Source organism: Chanodichthys erythropterus, chromosome 6 (assembly GCF_024489055.1).
Source record: "Chanodichthys erythropterus isolate Z2021 chromosome 6, ASM2448905v1, whole genome shotgun sequence".
Taxonomy (NCBI): domain Eukaryota; kingdom Metazoa; phylum Chordata; class Actinopteri; order Cypriniformes; family Xenocyprididae; genus Chanodichthys; species Chanodichthys erythropterus.
In genome coordinates, this window is record NC_090226.1 from 5452617 (window position 1) to 5467156 (window position 14540).

General features: G+C 39.9%; 1 protein-coding gene across 6 annotated transcripts in view; it reads right to left on the reverse strand.

The window, feature by feature from the left end:
• Positions 1 to 2104: 2104 nt before the first annotated feature.
• LOC137021421 (inter-alpha-trypsin inhibitor heavy chain H3-like) overlaps positions 2105 to 14540 on the reverse strand; it is a 34300-nt gene continuing 21864 nt past the window's right edge. For 3 of the 6 annotated variants that reach the window (XM_067387816.1, XM_067387815.1, XM_067387817.1), the window contains exon 20: positions 2105 to 3509. In XM_067387816.1, the coding sequence (XP_067243917.1) occupies positions 3316 to 3509 (194 nt within the window). In that variant the 3' untranslated portion in view covers positions 2105 to 3315. The remainder of the gene's footprint in view (positions 3510 to 14540) is intronic. The other 3 variants (XR_010895318.1, XR_010895317.1, XR_010895316.1) reach the window with 2 other exon arrangements.

Here is a 14540-nt window from a genome sequence, read left to right on the forward strand (position 1 = left end):
TTTAAAATATCCAGTTTTTTTTTTTTTTTTACAATAAACTTGCACAAGCGAGCCGAAAATCTAGATATGTGCCTTACTATTACCTGATACTGAAATTAAAATTGCAGGTTCTGTGATTTAACTCAATTAATTAATTTTATAAATTAAATTTTTTTATTGTATACCATGAACCGTCATTTTATCACTATTTGGACAGGACTACTTTTCAAATGTCATTTGAGTTACAATTATTATTACCAACACCTGTGATTTCATGTTCTGATTCATATACGAGACTTAAATCTTTGTCTTGTTTTGTTTTTACAGAGGAGTTTGTGTGTTTTCTAGACATGGGTGTTATAGAAAATCATGTGCTGTGTTTGCAAACATCATGTACAACCCGTGTCTTTAAATGAATTATTTATTGATATAATTCAAATTTATTAACAATCACTATTCAAGTAAATTTCACTTGATTTTATAGAAGTGGCTGTTTAAAATAAACTTGCATAAGTGAGCAGAAAAATCTAAACACATATCTTACTCTTACCTGAGACTGATATCAAAATCGTCCTCACAGGTTCTGTGATTTGGCTCTATTTATTAATTTTATTTTATTTTTTCAGTCATATACCACACATTGAAATGAAATGAAAGCATGCTTTTGGTGCATAACATTGGTGAACAAAGATAGTTCAGGAAGGTAAAAAAACACATGAAGAGAAGTGTTAGAATAATACAACATCAGCAATCACAGACATTAGTATTAAGAATGGATTAGATTTCTCAGAGAATTGTGGAGTTTGAGCAAATAATATTATATAATTTGTTCTGGAATTTTTATAGAGGTTGTCTGAGAAAAATAGAAGATAAAGAAGATATTCTGCACTTATTTGGAATTGACCTGTGACATTCTATGACATGAAATTCATCGAAATTTAAACAATCTCATGGATGTGGCTGTTGTGGTTTGTGATCATATAGTCACCAGCTGCTGCAGTAAATGTGGTGTATTCAAATAACTTTGACATAGTCCTTTTATGTTTACCCATTTTAAATGCCTATTGCCTGCCATCCACAGTTGCCCTGAAGCCACCGGGCTTGGGCCCATCGTCGCTGCTTGCAGCTATATTTAGGGCCCGAGCACCGATGGTGTGAGGACCCTATTGTAATTGCTCGGCCAATTCTTCTTCCTTCTTCTCCGAAATGAGTCACATTTTTGAGGGCCTAAACATGCTTGAAAACCCATGAAACTTTTGCAAACGCGTCAGAAGTGGTGAAAATTTACGTCTGATATGTGTTTCAGAATTAGGTGTGGCAAAATGGCTCGATAACACCACCTACAAAATTTCAACGAAGTGCCCCTGATGCTACGTTGGGCATACAAGTATGAAATTCAGTACACACATCAAACAGTCCCATACCTACAACAAAATCACTTGGAGCTAAATCAGAAAAACAACAGGAAGTCAGATAATTTGAATTAACTTTGGAAAATTTGTGCAATTTTTGCCATTTCAGACGTTGTATTTAAACAAACTCCTTCTACAGCTTTAATCAGATCAAGGTCATATTTGGTCAGTCTAATGTAAAGGCCTTTGTGATGTTAAATTGCTAAGATCCAGAGTTTTCGCTCAAGGGTGTGTCCGTAGCGGCCGCAGCAAAGTCTATTGATAATAGTCCTGACCTGAACGCATCTACATGGCAATATTCAATGGTTAAAGCGCCACCTGTTGGCAGCAGGAAGTGTGCCGCTTTGAAATGACTGCCATAATTCTCCTGTATTTTCTCACTTACTTGCATGTCACCCACTGTTCACTGATTTCCTAAAGCCAACGGGTGGCAGTGAGCCCTGGTGCGAGGGCTCTTTCATCGCTGCTTGCAGCTTTAATTATGTTTGTAACTTTCCACAATCATCTTGTTTTAAAAACTTAGTGTACATGCGATAACCACATATACCTAAGAACTAAAAATTTGTTGTTGCTTTTTTAAATGATAGTAAAATTATCTGCATTTTCATTTAGGTGTACAAATGCTTTTACACTTTTATATAATTATTTAGGCTGCATTGATACTGATCAGTCAGTACCCAGTTAAAAAATGCGACCACTTCAGTATTCATATCATATTTACTGGATGCACAGTTACACAACAGTTCATTCTGGACAAGTGGCATTTCAGGAAATAATACTTATATATTTATTTAATATAATGCCATATTACAAATTCAAGGTCATTGTCCACATCCAGAAACATGAGACAAACATCAGGGGGAGCAGAAAACAGAAGCCAAAACACAACAGGAGACAAGAAATGAGAGCATCATGGTTTGAAAAGAGATGAATTAGTGGTGGTGAGGTCACACAGAGATTGTGAGAGTTTTCACAATGTTATAGTAGTGATATTAGGTTTCACAATCTAATGGTGCACAATCAGTAAACCTGAGTCAGATGACCTTAATGATCGGAAGGGTTTTTTTGTTTTGTTTTTAATAGCATCCAGTGTCTCAGCATGTTTAATTTTGAGGATTTGGCACAGTCTAGTCAAACATTTTAGAGATATGAGAGCAGTTACGAACTGTAGAAAAGGGTCTGATCAGAATGCCAATGATGTCAACAGACAAATCAGAATGAGAAATACTGTAGTATGATTTTTGGAATCAATTAGTAATACATTTTTGTTCTGTTTCCCTTGAGAATACTGGTAATTTTGATGTGATTCATACAGGCATTTAAAGAGCTTGTGAGGAGAAGACAGTGAGTATGGAGCTGATATAAAATTTTGTGTCATGAGATCAGTGATGTAACCAAGAGGAAGCAACCAAGAATGAAGATGCCACAAAGGGTCTAAAATGTCATTGACTCAGTGTAAACTTCTTGTTTATAGAATTTGTTTATATTCTTTTGCAATGCTTCTTGTTTGCCACTGATTTGTCTTGTGAAATATAGCATGAAATGGGGAGAGAAAAAAAGTCCTAAAAAAAAGAATCATTTCTGCATTTTATGTTATCACAATATGTTGAAACATTCAGTTGAGTAATCCCACATATGAAAGTATGATTATCTTTTCTTTTAGATGAATGAGTCCTTTAATGTAAGTCTTTGCCATTTTATGCACATTTCCAACTTTATTGTTCCACACTCTCCTCAAGCTGCATGATAATAAGGTATCATTCATGTCCATAGCACAAATGGTGTAAAAGTTTTATATTATTATGGGTTTAATCAAACATCTAACACTACCAAGTATGAACAATAGCAACAGTGATGATTTTTCATAGCAAAAAGTAAACAATTTATTTGTCAAAAGCTTTCTTAATAAAGACTTAAATCAGTTTCATTGGTGTTCTCTCAGGTTAATGCAATCAGTCTCCGATGTCTGAACGTGGTCTGTAGTGTGAGCTCTTTGCTTTGCTTTGTAAGAACAGTAAGCTTTCACTGCAGCTGCAGTAGCAAAGAGAATCAAGAGAGCTGCCAGTCCAACACCGCCGAACACCCACCCCTGCCACATCACATTCGCATAGGCAGCAGCTGAAGATGAAAAACAATTTAAATGTCATTCTCACCATAGGAGATATTCCAGCCTACACAACCTTACTTTTTTCATCAGTGAATAGTCAGTGAATCAATTTTATGTAGGCCTAAGACTGCTCCTAAATGCATCTGTTCAAAAACATTCTTAAAGGGTTAGTTCACCCAAAAATGTCTGTAATTTATTACACCTTTTGACCTTCGTTAAACTTTGGAATCCAAATTGAGATATTTTTGTTGAAATCCGATGACTCAGTGAAGGCCCCAGTATACTTCAAACGAAGTTCTTTTTCGTTCTTCGTTTAGGGGTAATACGAAGTTCGAAATGCATGACCAGCGATATACTCTAAACGAACATCTGACGCCGCCCACACTGCTGAGAGCGACGGTTAGATGAATATGTAAATATATGCTGTACACTATTCTTCTCAGTAATAAAATAAACAACAAATGAGAAAACAGCAAGCATTTATTATAGACAGCATAAGAAAAGCGTCTGATCATAACAACATGGGTATGTTAACACGAGCTCTGCAAAGTAGCACTCCAGTCACGTCACGTCTTCATATAGCACTATATTCAATAGATTGCTTAAAATCAAGCAGCTTTACAGTAGCAAACATGAAAAACTGTGTTAGTGCCTGATTTCATCAGAAGCACAACTTCATTTTGTACTATGAAGCGGCTATCCAGTGTGTTCATGTTTTCACCTGGAGCTCTTACCTCGATGAACTCAAACACACAAAATGAGTCAAAGGCGCGCTCCACGCGAGTGAAGGCGGAACCTAAGTGCACACCTCCTATTACGTTCGTCACTGACCAATGGTAGTACAAAGGTGTTTTGCAGCTGAAGCGAACTTTTCCTGAAAGTTCACTTTGGCAAGCCGTTTCGAACTTCCAAAAATATCACAAAACGACCTTCGTTTTGGCCTGATTTTGTTCGAAATTATGTCACATCAATTCATTCTTTGATTTCGTTTGAAGTATACCGGGGCCTTGAGGCCTCCAAAGCCAGCAATGCCATTTCTTCTCTCAAGATCCATAAAGGTACTAAAAACATATTTAAATCAGTTCATGCGAGTACAGTTCAATATTATTGTAAAGAAACGAGAATATTTTTGGTGCGCCAAAAAAAAAAAAAAACGTCTTATTTAGTGATGCCGATTTCAAAACACTGCTTCAGGAAGCTTCATAGCATTATGAATCAGCGTGTCGAATCAGCTATTTGGAGCGCCAAAGTCACGTGATTTCAGCAGTTTGGCGGTTTGACATGCAATCTGAATCATGATTCGATACGCTGATTCATTATGCTCCGAAGCTTCCTGAAGCAGTGTTTAGAAATCACTAAACAAGTCTTTATTTTGTTTTTTTGCCGCACCAAATATATTCTTTTCGCTTTATAATATTAAGGTTGAACCACTACTCACATCGGGCCCTAAAGGTAGCAGCCAGAAAAATGGAGCGCAGCTGGAAGAAAACAAAACTAGAAGTTTTTCGCATTTCATAGAGAGAGAATGATTGAGTACAGAAAGGCCTTAAAAACTGCTAGTTCTGCCTATTTTTCAAAACTTTTAGAAGAAAATAAGTGCAAACCTAGGTATTTATTTGATACAGTGGCTATATTAACAAGAAACCAAGCTTCAACTTCTGATGTTTCCAAAGAGCACAGCAGTAATGACTTTATGAACTTCTTTACTTGCAAGATTGACAATATTAGAGAGAAAATTATAACCATGTAACCGTCTACTACAGTATCGCATCAGACAGTGCATTGTAGTGTCCCTGAGGAAAAATTCAATTAATTTACTGCTTTAGGAGAGGTATTGTCTAAACTTGTTAAATCATCAAAATCAACAACATGTATGTTAGACTCTATACCAACTAAGCTATTTAAAGAGATGCTTCCAGAAGTCATAGATCCTCTTCTTAATATTGTTAATTCATCTTTATCACTAGGATACATACCGCAAACTTTTAAGCTGGCTATTATTAAACCTCTTATTAAAAAAAAACACAACTTGATCCTAGAGAATTAGTCAATTACAGGCCGATCGCAAATATCACTTGATCTGATTCTGTCAAAAATACTAGCAAAGGCAGTATCATCACAACTATGTTACTTTTTAGAAAGAAAAAGTATCTGTGAGGATTTCCAGTCACAATTTAGACCTTACCATAGTACTGAGACTGCTCTCATTAGAGTTACTAATGATTTGCTCTTATCTTCAGATCGTGGTTGTATCTCTCTATTAGTTTTACTGGATCTTAGTGCTGCATTTGACACTATTGATTACAATATTCTTTTAAAAAGACTCGAAAATTATGTTGGCATTAGTGGAATTGCACTGTCCACTAATCACAAATCATACTTATCTGACCATTATCAGTTTGTAGTAGTAAACAAAGAGATGTCAAATCGTTCAGAAGTTCAACATGGAGTACCGCAAGGCTCAGTACTAGGAGCGTTGCTTTTCACTCTGTACATGCCACCCTTGGGAGATATCATTAGGAAGCACGGAATTAGTTTTCACTGTTCCACTGATGATACTCAGCTCTATATTTCTTCGCGCCCTGACGAAACTTACCAATTCACAAAATTAATGGAATGCATAGCTGATATAAAAAAAATTGGATGACCAGTAATTTTCTACTACTAAATTCAGAAAAAAACAGATTCGAATTTTTGGACCAAAAATTAATAACGTAACCTCGTTTCCCTGAGATACGGAACGAGTACTGCGTATGGGGAAAAGTCTCCCTTTTTCTCTGTCACTGAAGCCTTTTTCAATAACGCAGTGTAACTGCACCTTCATTGGTTCACTCATAGACAAGTTGTTGAACCAATGACGGTGCAGCATAGCTGTGCGGCCTATGGCGAGAAAGCGCGCGGGGTAAAGGGCTATATAAGCAGGCGTCTCGCCATAGGATTCAGGTCAATGGACTGAAGCGACGACTCTGAGCCACAGCCTCGTGGCACGGCAAGTAACGCAGTACTCGTTCCGTATCTCAGGGAACCGCGGTTACGTTAGTAACAGAGTACGTTCCCTTTCGATACTTCACTCGTACTGCGTATGGGGAACGAATTCAACTGCGCCGTGCCACGGCAGGGAACGACATAACTTGTTTTGGATGCCGGAAGGGGACCAGGAAAACAAGTAAGAAGGCAAAGCCGACGTATCCCTCGTTAAACTACAAGGAACTAATTCCTGTAATAGCGTGAGGTGGAACTCGTAAGAGGCCGCCTAATCACACTGAAAGAACCCGAGCTTGCAAGGTCGGGACATCAAGATGATAAAACCTGTCAAAAGTGGACAGCGAAGACCAGCCGGCCGCCTCACAGATGTCTTTAAATGGAAACTCAGTTGGACCAAGCCCATGAGGAAGCCATTCCTCTAGTAGAATGTGTTACTCCTCCCTGGGTGCTGAATGCCCCATAGGAGTCAGAGCCCAGATTAAATGGCGTCGACTATCCAACATGAGAGACGCTGTTTTGAGACCGGAGACCCCTTGGTGCGGCCACCAAAACAAACAAAGAGCTGATCTGACTGCCTGAAAGGCTGCGATCGCTCCACATAGGTCCTCAATGCCCTGACAGGGCAGAGTAACTCTAGCTCTTGTTCATCCGTAGAGGGAGGAAGAGCAGAAAGCGAAATGACCTGTGCTCTAAACGGGGTTGAGAGCACCTTGGGAACGTAGCCATGCCTGGGTTTCAGAATGACCTTAGAATCATTAGGCCCGAATTCAAGGCATGCAGGGCTCACAGAGAGGGCCTGCAAATCGCCAACACGCTTGGCCGATGCTAAAGCAAGCAGCAGAGCGGTTTTCAGCGTCAGGGGCCTGAGGTCAGCTGAACGCAGCAGCTCAAAGGGATTACCCTTTAGGGCCCTAAGGACCAGGGAAAGGTCCCAAGTGGGAACAGTGAGGGGACGAGGTGGAGAACGCCTAGAACCCCTTAAAAAACGGACCACAAGGCCGTTTCGACCCACTGATAGGCCAGCAATAGGAGCATGAAACACTGCAATGGCTGATACATACACCTTGAGCGTAGAAGGGGTGCGCCCCATATCTAAACGCTCTTGGAGAAAAGACAGTATGAAAGATACGTCACTCTCCACAGGGTTTATGTTGCATGAAGAGCACCAATCAACAAAGACCGACCATTTCTGGGCGTAGAGGTGTCTTGTGGACGGGGCTCTCGCCTGAGATATGGTATTTAGAACGTCCCCGGGGAGGTTAACCGGCTCCCATTGAGGGACCAGAGGTGTAGAGCCCAGATTTCTGGCTGTGGGTGCCAGATCATTCTGTTTGCCTGTGTAGGGAAAACACCCTAGGAAGTAAAATTAGCTCAAATGAAATATTTAGGGAATTATAAAGAGTTAAGATTACGACCGAGCAACTGATTCGTCCAGCGTTCATTTGCTCGAGCCGTAATAAGCTCTTGCAACGGATATAAATATCCAACAATCGTGAAAACACTGATTAGAGCAAGGTAACTTGATCACAGTTTAAGACATTAAATCATAAAGCACATAATACAAGACACTTTCCTTTTAAAATCTACAAGAGATTTTATTTATTCTAACACAAACTAATCTAACACAAAGGCACGCACATACACACACACACATTCATACGCGTTGCAGTAAGAAGGAAATGAGAAAGAGTTTTGAGAGAGAGAGAGAGAGAGAGAGAGAGAGAGAGAGAGAGAGAGAGAGAGAGAGAGAGAGAGAGTGATCTGATTAACCGAATTCCTATCAATGCATTTCAAGGACCAGAACGAACCATGAATCATTCAATTATGCACCAGTTCAGTTTTGGTCTGGAGGTACTTGCTTGCGTTGACTTAAAGGTGAATTTCCCTCGTCGTGCAGAGAGGGGTTTCCCAAGTCGATGATTGGTCCAGATCAGGTCCGTGTGGAACAATGAAGGAAGTCTCTTTGTCGCTGGAGTTGAAGCGGCAAAAGTCGTTGGTTGAACTTTGCGGCGAAACGTAGGACACGAGACTTTCAGCGGTAAAGGAAAATTAAGTAAAGAAAAGAAAAGTGAGTGAAGGTTGGATGGGCGGCTGGTCTGTTCTTCTTGTTACTCCATTGTTCTTGGTACTCTGGTCATGGTTTCTCTTACCAGAACTAACCAACTCCAGTTCGTTTACTAACCAACTTCTCTCCATTCACTATCTTGCAATATGATCATTTAAACTTAGTTGTTTGTCACACCTCTGAGGAGTCTTGGCCAATCAGACATTGTCCTGTTTTCAAGAGGGCCTTCCTCTGCCCCCAATAAAACATAAGTGTCACATCCCGGTCTGTCTCTGCTTTAGCAGATTGCCATTTTAACATAATTGCTGTTAAATGGGATACAATACATTTTAAACAGATTTCATTCAAGTCAGGATATAGGAAAGGGGGAAAGAATCAAATTAAGTCCAAATAAGGCATACTTTCAGTCATTCAGTCAAGAGTTAACATATTTACATGAATTGTGAGTGTTTCTAAAGCCTAACTGTTTACAGGTAGTACTTGTGGACACATAATGCAAAATGTATGTAGTTAAAAGATGTTTGATAAGTCCGTTAAAATTGTTGGAACAATTTTGAAGCAGATTTATTTGTTCAACAGTCTCTTTGGCTCTCCTGTGAAGTAAGGAAACAAAAGGGTCTGGATTGTCTCTCTGTCTTCTTGGGTGACCCTTTGGTATGTCGCTTCTGCTATCAGGAAGCATGTGTCGTAAAAGTAATCAGCCTGGCTTTATCTGCAGACGGTCCGGAGCCGGAACCTCAATTCTGAATTAGAATTATGTTTTGAAAGAATCATCTAAATGATTCATTTGTCTGGTTCGTCCACAGTTCTTACATATCCCCCCTTGGTTCGGCGATGTGTTGAGATGAAGACATCGGCGGACACTGTAGAAAAATGGACAATAAGCAGACACACACAAAGCAACAACAAAACAACACCTCCATGATTGACCACTATACTGGTGCAGGGCATTAGATTATCTGAGTACTGATGGATTAAGTTCAATTTTGGGAGTGTTATTCTACATTGTGTGATTAAATTGTTAGTTTCCATCTCTTCTAACTTCTAGGTTGTCTGGTGACATCATTTGTGGTAAAAATGATGTGACCCATCATGGAGCTCTCTCGGGCTCACATTCGAATTTTCAAATGGCTTTCAGACCTTAGGCGTGGTGCGTCAATCCTAATGTCATGACCTTGACCCTTATGGGGCAGACAGGTATTTTACCTTATAAAGAAGAAGGGAAAGAGAGGAAGAGGAAAACAAAACAAAATAAAACACTTAAGTGTTTCCTGGTATGGCTAACACTACTGCGTGCATCTAAGATGTCATGTACCAGCTTAATGAAAGGTGTTCTACTTGTTGGGCAGATGGTTGCATGTTTCTTATGGTGAATGTAGCGAAGTCGATGTTGAGCTAGGTTCTGAAACTAATATCTGTCTGTAGGAAGAGCATGTTGGTGAGTATGTTAATGTAGTGTAGTGTAAAATGTAATGTAGTGTAAAATGTAATGTAGTGCAGTGTAGGTATGGTCAGATCTGGTTCAGTCTGTCTTGCTCCCCCCTTTTCTTGAAGGGCTTAGATGAAGATTGGCTCTTTCCCATCAAATAAGGGATGATCTCTCGTCCCAAGTCCAAGATGCAGTCAGTCCAGTGAGGCAGGAAGTTCTTTGGCAGAAGGTAGGAGGAAGTTTGACATGGCTGTTGAGCTGTGGTGCAAAACTTTGTCTCCTACGTCGCATTCCTTTTGTAATGCCTTCTGGTTGTGACAGACTGTCTGACCTTCTGTGCTTACTGTTGTTACTGTTGCACAAGCATGGTTCTTGAGATGGGAACTCGTTGGGTTTATTGGTGGGTGATGAGTAACCAGAAATGTGTTCTCTGGTACTATTGAGTTTCCAGCGGTGTTTGGCTGCAAGAGACCGCTTCGTTCTGTGCTGTTGTAGAACAGGTGGCAGTCATCTCCATTTGGAAGGTGGATCAGGTGATCACTGACCTTCCGTTCCGTCTCTAGTCATAACGAGGGTGACTGATCCTTGTGATCGTCGCTGTTTATTTTGTTTGCAAAGAACGCTGTAATTTGCCTCATCAGTTGTTCCATGTCTTCTGAGGTGGAACTGTCTTGTTCTTGGGCGTTCTTGTTCTCAGTGCTGTGTTTAACTGAGTGATGCAGAGGTGGGTTCCGCCGTCGCTTACCCACAGTGGATGCATTTGAATGTGTTGGTTGGTGGACTTTGGCTGTCCAGTTTGGATCCCAGATGTTTCTTTCTGGTGGGTTTCTTGAGAAGTGTGGCTGGTCCCATGGCATTTTCCAGCTGTTGGTGTGGAAGCTGTCAGTGGCATGGGGATCACGTTCTCCGTGTCCTTTATGACAGGCTGTGGCATTGTCATGCCACTGGCTGTCTTGCAGTGCACGGCTTGAGTCTTGGCTGCCGGAGTTTGAAATTGTGGCTGTTTTCAAACCTTTGAGTTCATCTTCTGTTTGATGTAGGCCTTGTGTGTCAAGTCACGTAGCTGTTGGATTGACATTGTGCTTGGGCAGGCCATGACGCCAAGATGGTGACTTAGTCCAGGGTGCAGGTTTCTCAGGAAGAGGGTTTTGAAGTTCACATCCTCTTCAAGTTCAGGTTCGTGATGTGCACCTAAGTAGGCTTGTCGGAAACGGTTGTAGTAAGCTTGGGGAGTCTCTTGTCGACCTTGTTTGGTTTCCAAGGCGACTAATAGTCCATGTTCAGACTCTGGGCCTGTAAATTCTTTGATCAGTGACTCACGTAATAGCTGGTAGTGAACAGGTTGTCGATCTAAGAAGCTTCGTACCTCTGGGCTGGATGTGGACCTGAGGAGATACAACCGGTCTCTGTCAGTCACATTGGGTCTCACCTCTAGGTAGAAGTCAATATCTCGGAGGTAAGTCTGGATGTTGTGGTTCTCCATGGAGTTCGGGTTGAACTGTGTGATGTTCTTAGCCAGCTTGTTAAGGTCTTTAAGGGTCATCTCGTGTGCAACTTTGGGGTCTGCATGGATGAGCTCTCTTTGGTTGACAGGGAAGAATTCTGTAGTGAAGGCCGGTGATGTTTTGGGTTGTGGCCACTCACTTCTTCCTTTGCATGGCAGTTCTTGGATGGGGGACTCTGTTGTGCTCAGCTGTGGTGATGCTGAGGGAGGCCCCTCCCTTCTTAACTCTGGTTTCTGGGTGTGAACATGTTTAAGTTCATTTCTAACCATGTAGAGCTTGCCGTTGGCATCGTCTAATTGTTGGTTTAGATGGTCCATTTCAGTGCTGTACCATTTCAAATGGTCTTCCAGAGCATTGATTTTAAAGTTCTTATCTTTAATGTCAGAATTGGCATTTTCTAGTTGGTTTACCAGGTGACATTGGATAGTCTTTAATTCTTGCTTGTCACGTTCCGCAACTGCAAGGGCTTCTTGGAGCTTGTCAACTTGTTCCTTTGTTTCTTGCTCCACAAGTTTGTCTTGAGCTTTCACCTTGTGCTGGTCTGCGCAGCGTTGGATGTGCATCAGCTCTCTCAGGAACTCAGTGGTCTGACGTTTGAAGTCGTCTTGGACTTTCACTTCCAGCTTGTCTATGCGGCTCTGGGCACGTGTCAGCTCCTCCTGTAGGTGGGTGATTTGCTTGTCGCTTAGTTTCAGCTGGGCTGTGAAGGCAATGCTTAGAGAATTGGTTATCTTGCCTAGTTCAGTGTGGTCTTGGTTCTGGCTTGAATCATGCGTCGGGAATCTTCTCAGAATTATGATTATTATTAAAAATAATAACAGTTCAATTGTCTTTGGCATGAGGCAGTTTGTAATGCCGCTGAGCCAGGCGTCCACATCTTGGGCAGTGGGGTTTTCCGTCTGCGACATGTTGGCACGCTGGGGAGAAGAGACTGACACAGATCTGTGTGGGGTGCAAGCCTATATGTGGTGGAACAGCTAAGTGTCGTTCAGTGAATGTACACCAATCGTGAAGTGTGATGGCTACGTGTTGGTTTCAGAGTGTAGACAGGTAGGCTAGTGATGAGAAGGCTTTGTCACTCAACTGAGTAAGAGAGAGAAAAAGTTAAAACAAATTTCAATAGATGAAATATTTTCTATTAATGAAAAACTGTTTTCAACTCGTGATGTGAGGACTTTGTCACTCAACTGAGAAAGGGAAAAGAGAAAATGTTAAAACAAATAGTAAGTTTTTTTTTTTTAATTTAGAGAAATATTTATTTCAAATAAATATTTTCTATTAATGAACAACTGTTTCTAAAACTAAAAGAAAAGAATATATATATATTATTGTTTATGTTCGCAAGGACAATAAGACAATAATAATGCTGATACCTCTTTTCTTAGTTTGACAGGATTGACACCACACACCTTCAGTTGAACTGCTTACCAGGGATGCTGTGAAGGCAACGGTTGCTCAACACTTGTCTCTGTTAAATGTTGTTGGAGGAAATGTCAAAATTTAAATTGCGTTTACAAATGCAGGGAGTATGGAGAACCCAAAAGGGTTTGATTAAAATCAAATACCTAATGAATTGTTTCTTTGGAAAGATTGTGTTTCTCTTTCTTTAGAATTGATTGATGGTTCGTCCAAGCTTGATCCCTACAAAAGTGAAGAATAGGATGGAAGAAAGCAGGAGAGCACAGGAAAGACGTGAGGAAAAGGAAAGGAGAAGAAAGGAGACCAGATCCACAAATGGCTCTGAAGCCTTTGTCTAATTACGAGGATATAATTGGTAGTTGATGGACAACTAACCCATGAGAATAAAAATGTTAGTAAGAGACTGTTGTCTCTGATTGGTTTGAAACTCGTAATAAGTTATCAGTGTCTCCTAAAAAGGCTCAGGTGTGTCGTTCCTAAGCTAGAATACAAAGAGGAAAGGAAAAAGGTAAGAAAGGAAAAAAATGAAAATAATGGGATGAGATAAGAAAAAGGGAATTAAACAAAGAGGTAAATGAATAAATAAAATAGAGTGGCTAAGTGTATAACCAAGAAAAGGAAAATAAAGATGTAACGCAATAAAATAATGAACAAATGTGAGTCAAAATTAGGAAAAACTTTGGTGGAATAAGTTTGCTTAAACTTTTAAAGTTCAAGGCTTATTCATACCTGAAGTAATTAGATCTAAAATATAATTTTAGTTATGAAAATTATGAAATTAGAAATAATGGAAATTTGGAAATGTAGAAATCATTTAAAATTACTTTCTAGAAAAATAGGATTTCAATTTAAATTTAATTAGTTTTATTAAATTCAAATTTGACAATTAAAATTGTAAGCCAGTATTTCTTTTTCAAGTCAAATGCAGGTAAAACGATTAATAATTGTAAACCAATATTTTTCTTTTCAAGTAAAATATAGGTAAAGTAATCAGTGAGAAAGTCAAGGGGAAAATAAGAAGGACAGACCAACAAGTGTAACGTTACATAAAATTGAAGTGTTTTAAATGGTTAAATCACTTAGTTGCTAAAAACAGACACTGCGTTCACACAATGATGTTAACTAGCTTAGCTTCGAGGCTAAAGGCTTTAGCATATGAACTTCAATGTAAACAACTGCAGAGGTTAGCTTTAGCAACACCGTGCGGTTTGTTTACAATGACGTTCTTCCGGAAGCGTTGGTTAAGACTTCCGTGCCACGACTGTAACTATGGCGACCAAACAAAATGATAGTGGCGAACATGTGAATTACATCAAATACATGTAATTATACAAATGAAAGACACATGCACGTACAATCAAGCGTTACGTGAAATGTCGGCGCATTTCAACTCTATAAATAAGAGACACCACTCGTAGCTGTTTTACGACGTGGGGCTTAAACTTTAAGTGATAGCTTTTTGCTGTAATAGATGGAAAAATTGCGACCTCGGCGGGTCTCTTTGCGTGCAAAATATAACAGGTTCAAAAGCTTCACTTGATCAGTTTCAAATCACTTAAATTGCACTCGGGAGCTCAAACAAGCAAGCATGTAGCGTTTAGCAAACGGGAGAATATAGCAGATTGAGTACAGTGGAACA